General features: G+C 35.2%; 1 protein-coding gene across 1 annotated transcript; it reads right to left on the bottom strand.

Moving 5' to 3' along the window:
* Positions 1 to 3,976: 3,976 nt before the first annotated feature.
* Positions 3,977 to 15,609, bottom strand: LOC104590659 (caffeic acid 3-O-methyltransferase-like). Its single transcript, XM_010249379.3, has 4 exons — positions 15,037 to 15,609; positions 5,017 to 5,327; positions 4,834 to 4,898; positions 3,977 to 4,457 (listed from the first exon to the last, which is right to left on the bottom strand). Exons 1-4 carry the CDS (start codon positions 15,453 to 15,455, stop codon positions 4,164 to 4,166), a joined length of 1,089 nt encoding a protein of 362 aa, XP_010247681.2. The 5' UTR covers positions 15,456 to 15,609; the 3' UTR covers positions 3,977 to 4,163.
* Between the last annotated feature and the right edge of the window lie 855 nt (positions 15,610 to 16,464).

Here is a 16,464-nt window from a genome sequence, read left to right on the forward strand (position 1 = left end):
CAAAACCCTCCTGCAACCCTACAAACTCCCCGCGCCAAGACGGGACCCTTGTCGCAGGGAGTGGGGGGCAATTGATGAAGGGGAATTTGGCCCGACCACGCAATTACCCGACACGTGGCAGAAACAAGCAACTCGGGACAGTAGAGCGCCCGAAGCAAGCACCGAAAGCAAAGTCCAAGCTCATTACTGAGCCCGAACTCCAGACCGCCCTACTTGGAGCCTGAGCTCCCCACCAAGGGCCCGAGCTCCCCACCAAGGGCCCGAGCTCCCTACCAAGAGTCCGAGCTCCCTACTGGGAGTCCGAGCTCCCTATTAGGAACTCGAGCTTCCTACTGAGAACCCGAGCTCCCTGCTGAGAACCCGAGCTCCCTGCTGAGAACCCGAGCTCCCTGCAAGGAGCACAAACTATAGTGGGCCCCAAGCCTCGCAAAGCTGCGATCCGAGCTGGCCCGTGGCGGCTCAGAACACTCCCCAAACCGAACTCAAGACATCTCGCTCACTCCAACACTTAGCTTCCGAAACACCAGGATGATCAAACGTCCGTATCCGAGGACGACACACCTGACTGATTTGGGATCTGACGCCTGACAGCCGCACTTCAAACGGCCTCCTGCTACCGCCACCTGCCACCGTCGTTACTAGCCGCAGAGACGGCTCCGACAAAGGAACAGTGGCGGTTCTGACTGACCAGAGGAAATGACATCCGAACTGGCAGGAGTTCAGAAGTAATCATGCCCGATCTGACAGAAGCCTGGAATTGAGTGCGCGAGGTGGTTATAAAAGGCTCCTACCCCCAGAAACGAGGTATGCTAACTTTTGCGCTATCTGGTCTATTTTGCCTTTGAAAGACTCTAACTTGAGCTTCGGAGCCCTTACGTCGGGTCCTCGGAGCTTCTCTTCTCCCTCCGTTTCAGGTCCCTACCACCCGGTTCAGAGGCAAGATCATTGACAGCAAAGACCGACCGGATTGCGCATCATCACACTTGATTCGATATTCAAGAATGTGAATGAAAAAGCCTTTAGTCACTGAGCGCCTAGGTCAAATTCCCTATGGGGCCCGTAATCAGATTTCTCCAAAAAATTAGGGTTTCGGGCAACACACTTCAATCTGTCAAGGGGGCAACAAAGCCAATCCTCTTCTCTCCAGAAACCACTAACAACTGGGCTGAAATAGGTGTCTTTAACTATTCATACGATTTAGTTCTCCATACACACTGTGTATGGGAAAAAAGGGGAAAAACGAGCCTACTCTGATACTAAGAAGAAAAACAGCCTTTTGAGAATAAATGATTGTTTAGAAAGATGCAAAAATCAAAAGAAAGTAGCCGAAATCAGAGTTCAAGAGGAGAGAAGATGAAGAAGAAGGTGGCGGCAACTTGGGTTCAGAGAGAAAGATTTTCGAACATAATCTCTTCTCTTACACCCTTAATTCTATTTTATTAAGTTAAACTTTGGTAATTTACAGAGAAGCCCCTATTTGAGCAAAAAATTAAAAAGACATAACATAAGAAAGAATAAGTCCAGATTAAGGCCTATTACAGAAAAGAACATAAAAGATCAAAAAAAGGATAAACAGCCTATGGGCCATTCGGCCCATCTTCTCTACAATAATAACTTTCAAAAAAAATTAATAGATATTAAAAAATAGAGCCATAATTTAAATTATTATTATACTAATTATAAAAATAATATTTCACTTAAATCAATTAATAATTGTAGAAATAATTTTAAGAAAACAAAATTATTATTAATAATAATTTTAAAACCTTAATTTATATTTAAGAAATATTTATATATATTGAAATCAATATTTATTGTATTTTCAGTAATTTTTTGTTGTATTTTTATGATAAATATATTTTCGTTAATCATGTAAAAATCTATATTTTTTTCTTACGTAGTTAAAATTTTTAATATTATTGATGATCAAACTATTGTTGTCAAAGTTTTTTAAATTTAATTTATTATATTTTTGTTATAAATTTAATTTTAGAAATTATGTATTTTTGTTATATTTATTGATTATTAGTAATTAGTGATGAAACTATATTGGAGATTGCACTATTTATTGACTAATTTAATAGATATTAGTATTTATTGTATTTTTATTAGTTATTTATTGTATTTTTATTGTAAATTATTTCCAATGATTGTGTACTTTTTTTATAAATTTCCGATAACTATTTAGGATTAAATTATTATTATTTATTAGAGATTAGACTATTAATTTGGCTGAAATTAAGAGTATTCACAAGTTAGTTCAATTTTGTTGTACATTGTTTGGCCAAGCAGATCAACCTAATTGGGTTGGGGAGTTGGTCATTTGGAATCGACCGACCATTAGTGAAAACCATTTGATTCAGGTTTTATCGGATTATGTCGGTTTTTAGTTTGGTTAGTTGGTTCAAAAGATTTAAAATTAAAAATTAAATTTAAATTTAAAAATTATAGCAGTATTATTAAAAGAATATATTTAAAATATAAAATTTTACTATATGTCTATGATTGGGTCATTTTGGTTGTGGTTGATTTACAAATGGCTAAGTAGAAACTGATTCGACCTGGTCAGCTTAATTAGGAAATTGTTGAACCAAAGCCAAATGGAAATACTTGAACACCCTAACTGAAATTAATTATTGTTATTTTGTCTTGTAAAAAAAAGAACTAAAACTAGTATATAAAATATAAGGGTTCGACTATAATATGGAAAAGATATGATATCTGAAAAATGTCTGACCAATCAACTAGAATCATAAAGTGTTGTAGCCAATCAGGTGTTATTTATCAGAAATCATGGGTGGGTTTTGATTGGTCAAAACTCTTTCGATACCATGTCTTTCCCGCATCATAGATTTTCTCAAAATATAAATAATTATTAATTATCTAAAAATTAAAATATAAAACAAGGGTCTGGTCTTATACTCTTATGTATTTTATTGTATAGCTTTTGGTTTAACAAAACCCTAGACCGGATCTGCTCCTCACATAGGGTGCTTCACATGTGTCTCACACGCACATCCTACCATGCATTGGGAATATCTCCCATACTTGTAAATTATTTTTCATGGGAGATGTTCCCAATGCACAGTGGATGTGTATGTGAGGCGCCCAATATTAGGAGCAGATCCCGTTCCACAAAACTCATGCATTATACGAGTCCCCATTAGTAATAAATTAAATTAATGTGACCCATACGGGACAGTCAGTTACCGCCGGCAAAGGTGCAGAATAGTAATACTTTTAAAATAGTAATCTCTGCCGGCAATCATGAAGGCCAGCTCACACCACTTTTGTTTCATTGTCTGTCTTGCAAAGTCAGTTCGGGCTTTCCGGCGATTCTGGCTTCCACATTTGAATATCAAAGCGGAGATTCGGAAAAGAACCACCATCTTTTCTTTCAGTCTAAGCTGCCAGTTTGATCAAAATCGGAGATTGGCTTATGCCTAAGACAATGGTTTTAATAGCTATGTCACGTTTTTTCTAGTAGAAGGTTTTCAAAATTCATGCTTCTTTTTCTTCCTCTATTTTTGTTTTTTTTTTTTTCTTTTGATTTTTCTTGCAAAAATTAGGTGGTGATTGTCATCCCATTCTTGTGTAGAGCATGATTTTCAAAACTGGATTGGACGGTCAGATCGGAAAAACCGAAAATCGGTCAGATGATCGGTTCCATTTTTCCCCAAAATTGAATATTTTCAAAAACCGTTGATTTTGATCAACAAACTGCTCACTCGGACGATTAACTGTTCAAACCATTCGAATAGTTTTAACCATTTTTTATTTTTTTTATTTTTTATCAGAATAGGCCCACTGTTCGACCCAAGAACCGGACCCCTGACCGGTTCATTCTCTGGATTGATTTTAAAAACCTTGGTGACTAGTTTCCAAGGAATTACAAAACAAATTTGATTAGGATGTAGCTGCCTGCCAGAGATAACACAGGAAAGCCGCTTTCAGTGACTCAATTTATTTCTAATTATGTTGTAGAGAAAATATTAGCGTGGCTATTATAAACCTGATAAAATATTCAGACTTTAGGATATATAGAATAGTCCCCACCCTTACAAATAAAACTCACTCACAATCACAACCATACACAAATAAAACTCACTCACAGTCACAACCATCCATGAACTTTTTCATCAAAACAAACAAACAAACCTCTGCTATTTGTGGAACTCCATAACCCACATGTCATAAGCACAACAAAGTCTTTCACAACTGGAAAATCCAGAGCTCATTGCCAGTGCTTCAAACTCTTCATATGTCCTCTCTTTTCCTCTAGGACATTGAGATAACATTATTGAATCTGCAACTTCAGGCGACACACTAATCCCAGCTGCTGGAGCCTCCGGAAGAATGTATTCCACAACAATAATCTTTCCCGAGTTTGGAAGAGCTTTCCAGCAGTTCTTTAATATCTTTAAGCATTGCTCATCACTCCAGTCGTGAAGTATGTACTACAAGTGTTTAAGAAAGGAAAAGAAATTCTTTTACGAATAATATAATTGAGCTTTTAAATTAATAATACAGACGGGGGGATTAATTCAGGTCTCATGCACCTTTTAAATACAATTCAAAACTTGGTTTACTAGATAAATTAATTTCTTTTAACACAAATAAATAACAATAATTGAAAATATTTCTTGATTATATATAATATATAAAATCAAGAATTGTAATAAACAATTTATAAGTTACAAGGAACTAATTCGGATTATAGCATGCATGATCTTTGTGAATTATATTGTCCCACTATAATAATTCATTTAAAATATTTTATGAATGATCTTTGTAAGAAATAAATTATTTAAAAAAATTAAAAAAGTAACTCGCCTTCATTAAAATGGCTTCTCCTTGTGGGACATTTTCAAACATATCCCCTGCAACATGTTCCACACCTGATGACAAAGAATTAAAATTCCTTACTAAAATACCATAAAATTGGAAGCAAAAATAATGCTAATTTCTCTACCTAGTAAATAATGATAATTATGCAAAGGAAAAGATAAGTCATACCAGGATAAGATGGTGCATCTGCAACAACATGAGGCAAGTCGAAATTAATACCCTTAATTTGAGGATACTTAGATGTGATTAAGTTGAGCGTGACTCCAATCCCGCCTCCAACATCCACCACCTCTTTTAGACTTTCAAAGCCTTTGTATGTCTCAAGTACCTTCTTCATGACTATTATACTATGATCTGACATTGCTCTATTAAAAACTTTGTTGAATCGAGAATCTTTCCCAAGGTATTCAAATAGAGACATATCATGGGCCTTATTAAAAGGAATTCCACCCTGAAGAACAACATCTTTCAAATGGTACCTACAGATCAAAATAATAATACTATTATTTCCATCCATTAAAAAAAAGGAAAAAGAAATAAAGAAGGAAATTATAGAGCTAAGTAATTTTTTGTAATATTTGGAAGCCACAAAGATGGACTATATATAGACTACTATTTCTGGGGAATATATAGATTGCTAGAGGATTGACAGTAAGTTAGTTGAAAACATGGTTCAAAATATCGATACGCCCACGTATCTTGCGATATTGATACTGTTTTTTTACTCTTTTTTATTTTTTTCAAAACCGGTTCAGGGGGCGGTTTAGGGCTTCTCCACCCCCTGAACCGGTCAGATACGTGTCGATACTTTGAACCTTGGGCGAAAAGGGTACTGCATGTTAATGTGAATAGGTGCAAATAGAAGACAAATGTGAGTATTAAAACGCTTCCCTCAATCTTTGCCCGACCAGTGCATAAGGTCAATTTGAATTTAGGCAAACAAATACAATTTGCAATCCCAAATTCTAATAACAATAAGGTCACCCGAAAATATTGCTTGAATATAAACTTTAACTTGCCCAAACCAATTAAGTCTTAATTTGAATTTAGAGAAATAGATACCACTTGCTTTTTTAATATTAATTACACTATTTTAAGATCCATTTAATTTAGAAATAATAACATTAATACAATTTTAAAATTAACTAATAAAAATTTAAATTTTATAGACTTGTAACTCACCTCAAATTATAGCTTGGATTGAACTTGAACCTGATTAGGTTCCCCCTTATATAGGCATATGTTAATTATAACTATAATATGATATATACATATACATGTATACATACATAAATACATAAATATTGTCCCCACCCCGTCCCTAATTAGAATATGACCATACCAATGGTCAAATGCGGGCCCCGATTGGGGTGGGCCATATTGTCATTCCTATTTACCATCCATCACTTGTGTTGAGGGAGCTAAGCCACCTGATCTGATGTTGTGAAAATAATAATGAGAGGGCAGTGATTTGAAGTTGTTGCAGGAACTCGAAACTGGGAATTGCAAGAAGATGGAGGGTTGAGTCGTGCCACTTGGTCACTATACTTAAAACCGTATTTGCCCCCTATAGTGCAACCTGGTGATCGCAAACCGGTCACCAAGGTAAAACAGCGTGCACTCGCTTACCAGACCTCCGCAAACCACTAAAGATTGATGTCTCAGAGAAAAACTATCGAAAAATGGTGTGTGAGTTGACTGGGTTGGCCAACATTCCTTTTATAGAGTGCTCTCAAACCCAAATGGACACATATGTGTCCTTTCAGAATTTTTAAAACAAAATGATTCAGTGCATCGCGCGTACACGTACATGCGCTCGCGCCTGCGCCCCGGCCAGACTCGGCATGTGTGTGTGAAAAGCACCCCCAACCCCCCTCACAGGCATAGAATATCTATAGTCCTCTCCTCCTATGGGTCCCTACTCATAGAGGGAGCAAAACTACAAATATACTCCACTCCTACTCTTTTCCCAAGTAATGTGGGACAAGGAGTCATTCAAGGGAGGAAAGGACAAAAACAAGAGAGGGAGGAGAGAGATTCTTGTAAATTTGAATCTCCCTCCAACAATCCCCCACATGATTCAAAATTATAAGATCGAACAATCTAAGCATCGCAGTGAGAAAAGTATTCATGATGATGTCTTTTGGACTTCAATCAACAGTTAGGTATGACTGGTTAAGTTATAGAGTACGGGTGGAGTCAGACTCCTTCAATCTTTCCTCCTTATCGTAACTAGCTAACCGGCCAACTAACTCAACTCACCAGTTCTTTAGTGGTTTTTTTGTTTTGGAACATTGCGGCTTTGTTCCCCTCTTGGAATCTTGAGTGTTTTCGAGAATAAGCCCTAGATCTCTCTTAGAAGCAGCCACACTTCACACTCACTTGTTTTGTTCCAAAACAAAAGAGTCAGCCCTAGATCTTACTAAAATTCCACAACAAATGTAAGGTTGTTGTGGAAAAACTCAAGAAAACAAATCTGAATGGCACCCAAACTAAAAGTAAAAATAGAGATAAAGAGAAATAAGCACAAAATGCATAGATTTATGTGGTTTGACTTATATCCTACCTCCACGGGCAAAGGAGGAATAGAAATCCACTATGAAATTGTCAATGGAGAAGAAATACAGAGTTGTGCCCTCACAGAAAATCCTAAGCCCCAAAATACAGAGTTGTGCCCTCAAAGAGTTGTCAATGAATATGGATCAGGTCCATGCCACTGTGGGGTGGACTACGAGCCACTACAAACCATTATGAAGCGAGTTGCCACAAAGAATTCAAAGGCACAAACATAACAAAGGTGCTTCGGAGTTCCCTGCATGCATGGTGTTGGAAGACATTCCCAAAAGTAGGGGATTTGCTTGGAGGCTTTGTAAAGGTAGATCCAGAAAATTTGAGTTGGACAAAGGTTGATTCATTGGTTGTCTAGGTACATTCTGCCTGAGAATTCCCTAAATCTGTTTCAATGAAGGTAGCAGGGGAGATTTTCGTAGTGAGAGTGGCAGTCTCTTTGATGGTGGGAGGCAAAGTTTTAAGATGTTAGTGGTGGAGGCGGACTATGTTCTAGGGGAAGCCTCAACGCCTGTTTTGTTGTCGCTGGTAGGAACAAGGAAGGAACTCAATACATCCTAACTCGAGAGGGGAAGGGGGCTAGAGGTGGGTTGCGGGACGTTGACGGAAGAGAGGATTTTTGAACCAACTTTCCGAGGGAGTTCGATCAGCACTACAGTATGTGATGGAGATGTTAGATAGCTAGTGCCAGTGTCTTGTGTAGGTAAGGGAGACGCTGACAAAGTGGGGCTCACATTGGAAATGTTGGATTCAAATTCAAATTCAAATATTGAGCTTCTTTCTAAAGAGGCAGACAATCTTGCTGAGGTGGAAGGGGAGCCTGAAATTGGTAGGAGCATAAGGGGGTCTTCTTAGTGTTAATGATAAATTGGTGGGTGTGGATTGGTCCACACCACACCCTATGGTAGTGATTAATCCATACAACACCACACTTCATAGTTGTTCTAAACTATGGATAGATTGTGCGAACCGGACCAGCCCACACATACGGTGGCATTCTGTAGGTGTGGTGTGAACCAGTCCACACCATACTTTTTGATTCCATGTATCTCATATACATTTTATGGGATATCTACTCAGTCGATCATAAATGTCTAATTTTTGCATTTTATATTGTAAATAAATTGAAAAAAAAGGAATCAATATGTAGACAATAATTGCATTTCTTAAATAACTTAAAACATATTGTTTTAAATATTAAAAATAAAAAATTAATATTTTAAATATTAGTTTATTGATAAAAAATATTAAAAAATTAATATTTAAATAATGAAAAAGAGTTGAAAAGGAGAACTGTCGGACTTGTGCTAGAATTAACATTAAAAATTATTATTTTATTGATAAAATATTAAAATTTATTAAAAATTTAAATAAAATGAGAGTAATTGAACCAATGTAACACAAGTGCATTACACTGAAACCTTCGCACAAATTGTCAACACAATAATGTGGACCATCCATGAAAAAATACTATGGACAATAAATTGGAGTGTGGCCCGTCTCTGTCTGCACTATATTATGGACGGGGACCGTATCCACACATAGTAGAACACCATATCTTATCGTAAATGGGACCAAAAACTACCGAACGCCACCTAAATCTCGCTCAAGTTCTTTGGAGTTTTGACCATTCAGTGGAGCAAACTTCTTCTAAGAAAACCATTAGAGGCTTGACTTTGTCAATCTAGGCCCAGCTAAAGGCAGCCACGGCCACCATAAGGGCTAAAATGCATGTGACACTAATCAAGAACCTATGAATCCTGATTTCGCCACTTTTAGAAAGAGGTGAATTAAAGGTGTGCACATGGTGGGTAGTGGGCACGCATTGAATGCTTTGGCATTGATGCTCTGATCGGCATGGCTACCATGTCTCCACATGATTTTTCATATGTTGCTTATTCTTTGGTTGACTAAACACACATATTGTGAGTTAGTATTAGGTCATCTCGATAAACCAGCTAGTCTCAAATCAGTTTAGTGAGATTAACTAGTATTAGGTTGGCTAGGCCTTCAATCAAGCCTTCTAAGGTCATGTGAGGTCAATTTATCACTTTTCCCCCCAACTTGTTGCCATGGTAACGACTTCTAACTAGTGGTTGGTTTTGGCCACATCAAGATAGCTTGGAACAACCTCTAAAAGACTCTAAATTGACCACAAAGTTGATCATCACAATAAATTTCTAAGAAAACTAACCTTCTTTTTCTTCAAATTGTGGATAACTCATGCTAATTTAGAGACAAAGGTTGGTTACTCACACTTTGAAGGAATCCCTCTAATTATTAAAACCAAACAATAAAATCTTGCCAATTTGGTATATTTTCTATTTGAAATACCTTCCTACTCCTAGTATTTAGGATTTAGAAAAAAAAATGGACTACTTTTCTATTGGAAAAAATCAATGTGCATAAATTCTTAGTGATTTTCCTCATAATAGGACACAACTCTACCATAACATCTCATTTTACTTTTTTTAACAACACCCCATACTTTTGGGTGTCATCACATGACGCCTCATGTTAGCACTAGTTGGCTCGTGAGATGCATGGATTTTATTAAGAAAAATTGAAAGAGCTCTATGAAATTTTCAATTAATTAATGTTCATCTAAGTTTAGTTCAAGCATTATTTTTTGGGGGATTTATGACTATTTTATTCCACCACAATTCAAGTTGCACTTTAGTGAGAGTAGCTAATTTCTTACTCTCTAGATAAATTTGTATTATTTTTTGTATCTTAGTGATACATATTTTATTAATTTTTAAATTTTAATTGGTGTATAATTATTTTTATGTAAATTTATAAAAAAAAAAACTCCTCTTATAAGAATTCTATAAACCATACTTGTGTTTTGACCCCTATAATTTTGAAAAAAATGCAGATACCTCCTTTCATTAGCTTTTCAATAACAAAGACATTGAAGTTACAAAAATACCCTTGTTAAGGTGTTACCATATATAATCTAAAGTTTCAACTTTACCCTCAACTAATTTACTTTGCGTGACAACTTTCAAAGAATAAAAATCTCCACGCTTCTTGGACCAAGAAAGGTACATAAAAGGAAGAGAAACTATTTTTTTCAAGGTATTTTAGTAATTTGTATCTAAATGAAGTTGGCTAAGGGTAAATTTGGTACTTAAAAAATCAATGCATTACATCAGCATTTTCTATTTCGAACGCTAATGGAAGGAAAGTATTTGCTCCTTTTTTCAAAACTATATAGAAGGTTTTTGTTAAGTTTGAAACACAAGGGAGGTTCAAAGGATTGTTAAATTAAGAATAATAAATTTTTATTATTTTTTATTTTATTAATCCTTATTAAGTTTAATTATAAAACTACTATTTTTTTAGATAATTTTGTATTAGTTTTATATTAATTTTAAGGGTAAAATATAAAAACCTCCCCTAAAGTTTCTCACAATCATAAAACATCCCCTATATATAGTTTCATTTCAACAAATACCTCCCCTAAACTTTTGAGAAACTTGACAAAAACCTCCCTTCCGTTACCTTCCCAGACAGAAATGTTAGACTAATACACCAATTTTTCCAAATACCCATTCTACCCTTTTTAAATTATTTTACATACAAAATTAATGAAATAACCCTATTTTAACTCGACAAAAACATTAGAAGATGACCATTAAAGGAGGTTTTTGTCAAATTAAAATAGGGTTATTTGAGTAATTTTGTATGTAAAATAATTTATAAAAGTAAAAGGGTAGAATGGGTATTTGGAAAAAACGGGTGCATAAACCTAATGTTTGCCATCTGGGAAGGTGACGGAAGGGAGGTTTTGTCGAGTTTCTCAAAAGTTTAGGGGAGGTGTTTGCTAAAGTGAAACTATAAGGGAGGTTAGGGGATGTTTGCACATTTTACCCTAATTTTAAATGAATATTAGTTTTTTTAATTTATCTTATTACTTTTTATTAATTCTTTTTTTTGAAAAGGGTAAGGTAATAATTTATTAAGAAACTAGAAAGAGACTTAACTTTGTGCTTAGTTATAAAATCACTACTCTTATTTGACCTAGCCATTGGGTCCTGATTACAATATATAATGTATTTAAAACTTTTAGAGGACTTAATTTTGTGCTTAGTTGTTTGATTGGAGTAATTGTTCTTTTTTTATTTTGGGTAATTTATGCGATCTTTGCAACTCTATTATTCGAAAAAACATATTTTGTGGCCTTAAATTTCAATCCTTGGCTCTTCTTTTATTTATAAAAAAATTAAAATTAAAATAAAAAGTACAAATTAGACCTAATATATATATATATACACACACACACTCGTAAAATGTAATTATATTATATTATACATATATAGATGAATGATATGTTATGGTTTTACTTGTCTAACTCAAATAGGAGAACCATTAACTTGTAACGTAGAGGTAGAAACTATTTAGCCTCCAAGTCAGTTTTTTTTAAAACAATCATTTTATTTGTTGAGTAAAGTACACAATATTTATTGTGAAATACAAGTTACTTGTTTAATTAACTTAAAAGTTAATTATCTTTTAAATGGAAGTTGATTATTTAGCCTAATAATATATCATTGAATATCTCTATTTCAATATAATTATTTTTTATTAATAATTACAATTTACTATAAATATAGCTAGTGTATATAAAATTATAATTGAGTTGAAATACATATAGATATAGAAAAAGTTAATGAATTTTAGGCAATGGAGAGGAGATAGAATTAGTGGCATGAGTTATTGAATGAGAGAGTTGATGGCATAATTAAGAGAGGAGATAGTTACAAGAGTTAATAAGAGAAGAGATAACTAATGAGAGAAGATAAAAGTCTTAAGGTTGATTATCTACTTGAGTTATTTTGTTCAATTTTAAAATTAGAAAAGTTCAAAAAAACCAAAAAAAAAAAGAAAATAAGTGCCTTTCAGAAATAACCATCAAGCTGAAAAGTGCTAGCTTGGGACATTCCCTTTTAATATATAGATATAGATTCCATCAGTCAAATATACAGAATATTCTCACATGAAGGGTTATACATTTCTAAAACCTGAAAATACCCTTAAGTCCTATTTTAAGATCTAAATTATAAAAGAAACACATAAATTCTTTAGAAAATAAAAATTCATAAAAAAATATCAAATTTGAAGAAAAATATAGAAATCCAAAAAAATATTTTTTGTAAAGGTTTTAGAAATTTCAAAAAGCATAAAAGTTCATAAATACCCTCCCAAAAAAACCATATATTTTGGACTATTTACGAATTTTAATTTTGTATTTTTTCTGCAGTTTATGTAATTTTTGGATAAATTGTTCTTTTGATTTTTTATCAATTTCATTTTATTCTTTTGAATTTCTGAATTTTTGCAGTGTAATATAATTTTTGTTATTTTCTAGCTGAAATATATATATATATATATATATATATATGTTTATGTACTTTTTAATTATCAATTTCTGTGTTTTTTTTCTTTTAATTATGGGAAAACTAATAGTTGCATATATATATATATATAACTGTTAACGCCATTAATAGATTGATGAGGGCAATGTTGTGATATCATGATGTACATATGGCTGTTTGTTGCAAAAAAGGGTAAATTACAAAGACCCCCTGTACTATGGGGTCTCTATTCATCTTCCCTGAACTCGTGATACACCAATAGCAGCGGAGATAAGGGGAGAGAAAGGGAGATCAGGGATTACTGCCGCTACTGTGATGGTTGGTGTGAGAAACTGGTCTGGGGATAGCGACGATGATGGATTCGCCCCACTGTCTGGGGCCATAAAAAAAAAAAGGAATGAACAGGAGAGTGGAATGAATGGTTGGTGTGAGAAACTAAAAAAAAAATTCTCCCCATTATTTCAGACAATTGTTGTAGTCGTTTGCTTGAATTCAGTTCAAGTTTTATGTACTATAGTACTGAAGCTGTAGTTGAAGTACTTTTGGGGTTGGGGCCATTTTAACTTTTTATCGAATGGAAAATTGCATTTGACAAGAAGAGAGGCAACGAAACTGCTGCCTTTGGCGACGCAGGCCGTCCTTTTTAACACAGTCTCTGGTTGCGTGGCCATGATTCTGCTACGATGGACGCAACATCTGCAGCGGCAACAGCAGCAACGTTCAAAATCGTCAGGGGCCTTGCTTCTTCTACCACCTGCAGAACAGCGAAGCCAACAACTTTGGTTCCTCCAGGGTCCTCCACCAGGCCAGGTATGCTCTGCGGCATCACCAGCACTAGTACTGTGTTTCTTTGCCAGAAGTGCCCAAGTCCTATATCTAGAAATGGTTTTCCCTATCTCACTCGTTGCTCAAGAAAACTAGACATTGGCAATGATAACACAAATGACAGGAACCCAACTATCGATACAAGTTCCACTTCAACTACCCAACAACCCTCAACCCCCACACAGATCCAAACACCTACTTCCTCTTCATCCTCTACTGGGTTGGTGTTTGATTTGGGTTCTAACAACTGCTGGGACAGCCGCGAGGTTGGATCTCTTGTCTTGAAAAGATATCTCAGTGACGATGCAGAGCGGTGGTATAGAGAACTTGCCGATCTCCCTTTCTCTCCTCCCCTATAACCGACGGAAGAGCAACCCCTCCTCGTCCACTTCCACCGCCGCTTCCGCCTTCAAACTTGTCATCGACTTCCACCGCTGCAACTGATTGCAGTGGCAGATTCGAACTCAGCAGCGTCGAATCCACCACCGGCCTCTCTCCCTTTCTCTCTCCATCTTTTATTATTCATTTTCATTTTCTATTTCTGCTCCTTCCCAGAGTTGTCGCGCCCTCTGTCACCGCCAAACCAGTTGCTGCCCCCCTCTGTACTAGGTATCACTATCATCTACCTATATGTACTATACCCTTTTATTAATTATATATCCTTCTATAATAATTCCTTAATTCCTTAACTATAGGGCAAAATATACGTAGGCATTATATTCATGAAAAACTCCTTAACCAAGAACCAAAGGTTCCATTTGGTTATTAATTAAGGACAAACTATTATACCCAGTACAAAAAAAAAAAAAAAAAAAAAAAAAAAGTGGAAGAAGATGGAAAATAGGTCTCCTTGCTGTGCCATAGTCTAGGAAATTAAATAAAAAGCATAATTTTATTAAGTGCGTTAACACAAAAGAAGTTGGTAAAATTGTGGACCAAACTAAGGATCAAGGGATAATGAAAATATATTGTCAGAGCAATGATCAATGGATCCTCTCTCTCTCTATAAAATGGAATCATCACTTGAGTTTTTACAATTAGGAACTTAAGCAACCCACAATCTTTAACAAAAAACAAAAGAGGATAAATTAAGAAAGATTATTCTGTACTGAAATATGTGTGCATCTCATTTTAGGGCAAACCTATATTCATAAATGGAGGTGCAAGAGATGAATGAAGAGGACGGATCAAGAACCGAGAAAACACAAGAGGGCCAAACCTCTATTAATAAAGTGTATTGTGAAAGAATAGATATCCATTTCCTAGAATTAATATTCATTTCCCATGTCATTTTATCGTGCAACATAAAGCTATGAGAATATATATATATATATATATATATATAGGAAATCATCTATTTTCCTTCATTTTGTGTGCAACAAAATAGAGCAATAATATATTACGGATTTCATACCAACTATCCATGAAGACCTTGTCCTCACAAAGTAGAACCAAAGAGGCGAGCGAGACTCCATCCTTGTTCCGAGTGAGAAATTTGCATACAGGTGCTAAAGCATAATGCCTTTCTACTCGACCATTCTCTCTTTTGATGAGAGAGCATTTTAGAACAGAAAAGCTAGCAAGGAGACGCAACATACGATCAACCATCGTTGGTGCATCTGGGTTGTGTGTTTGCAGGTGTGAAGCAATATCCCAAGGCGAGAGATATGCACCAGGGCCAGCTGAAGATATGATCTCAAGCAATTCTAGCTCTATAGCTGCTTTCAAGACCATTGGAAGCACAGAAGCACCGGCCAATTCTGTGGCGAAGGCATAAATTTCTTCGTCGTCGTCTTCGACTAAGGATTTTGCACGATTATAAATCGAAGACATTTTGCTTGAGTTATGGGGCTGTACAGTAAAGGAAGCAAATTAGTATGAAAGAGAGGTGAACAATGTCGTCCCCCTTTTCAATTGTATCTGGTAACCTTTGGGGGAACCCCTTCTAACCTTTAGAAAGTTTGAAAAAAAAACAGTACATGGCAGTGCTGATTTAAGTATCGAAGAGAATGATTTATAGGATTTTTTTAGGTTGAGAAAGATGATAACATGAAGTAAAAAAACTAAGTTGTTGGGTCTGTGAATCAGTATTTTAAAAACGTGAAAGCGACCCGATCTGCTCCTTACACCAATCTAACAGCATAGCATAGGGCGATATTACCAATGCACTGTGAGGTTGGTGTCAGGAGCGCTCCAGATTCAACCTAGAAACAACACCACCACTTTTTCCATCCTGGTACCGGTCAGCAGTTCAAGCATCTGAGTCAAATACGTGAACTTATGATGTTATAAACAAAATAAATTAATGGAAAATTCTATGCTGCCATTATGACATGACAATGGCAGAGTTTAGACAAATCAAAACCCCTATGAATTTGATAAACAACCACCTGATTGGTTACCACTGTAATGATACACATAGATTGGTTACAAGGTTTTCAGTATCATACCCAAAAAATCAAAATATGAACTACAAGAATATGTAGAAAAATGGGCATATGTCTAATATTTTACACCCATCATATTAAAAGGGATTGACTATGATATTAAGAAAATATCTGTGTGAAAAATGATGATCATGAAAAATGGGGAGAAAATTTTGAAAAAAAAAGCAGAGAAAATAAATTTGTTTGTAAATAGTAGTTACCTCCATTCTTAAAAAGATTAGGGGTATTTACCTCTACTAAAAAGGAAGAGAAAACAAAATTTTGTTTTAAATAATGAAGGATCCACAAATGGGTTGTTATTTAGAAATAAAACTTTATTTAGTCTATTAAATAAAATAAAAAAATTATATATGAAAAAAATATCAAATAAAATAATAAACTAAATTTACAATATA

Source organism: Nelumbo nucifera, chromosome 1 (genome assembly GCF_055504915.1).
Source record: "Nelumbo nucifera cultivar China Antique chromosome 1, China Antique-T2T, whole genome shotgun sequence".
Lineage (NCBI taxonomy): Eukaryota > Viridiplantae > Streptophyta > Magnoliopsida > Proteales > Nelumbonaceae > Nelumbo > Nelumbo nucifera.

What these genes read in the sequence shown, in the direction of transcription:
- LOC104590659 (XM_010249379.3), bottom strand. Translation starts at nt 15,455, where the DNA reads ATGTCTTCGATTTATAATCGTGCAAAATCCTTAGTCGAAGACGACGAC. An exon ending in AGATGCACCATCTTATCCTG is followed by an intron (nt 4,899 to 5,016) that starts GTATGACTTATC and finishes CTTTGTCATCAG; the next exon opens with GTGTGGAACATGTTGCAGGG. An exon ending in GAGAAGCCATTTTAATGAAG is followed by an intron (nt 4,458 to 4,833) that starts GCGAGTTACTTT and finishes AAACACTTGTAG; the next exon opens with TACATACTTCACGACTGGAG.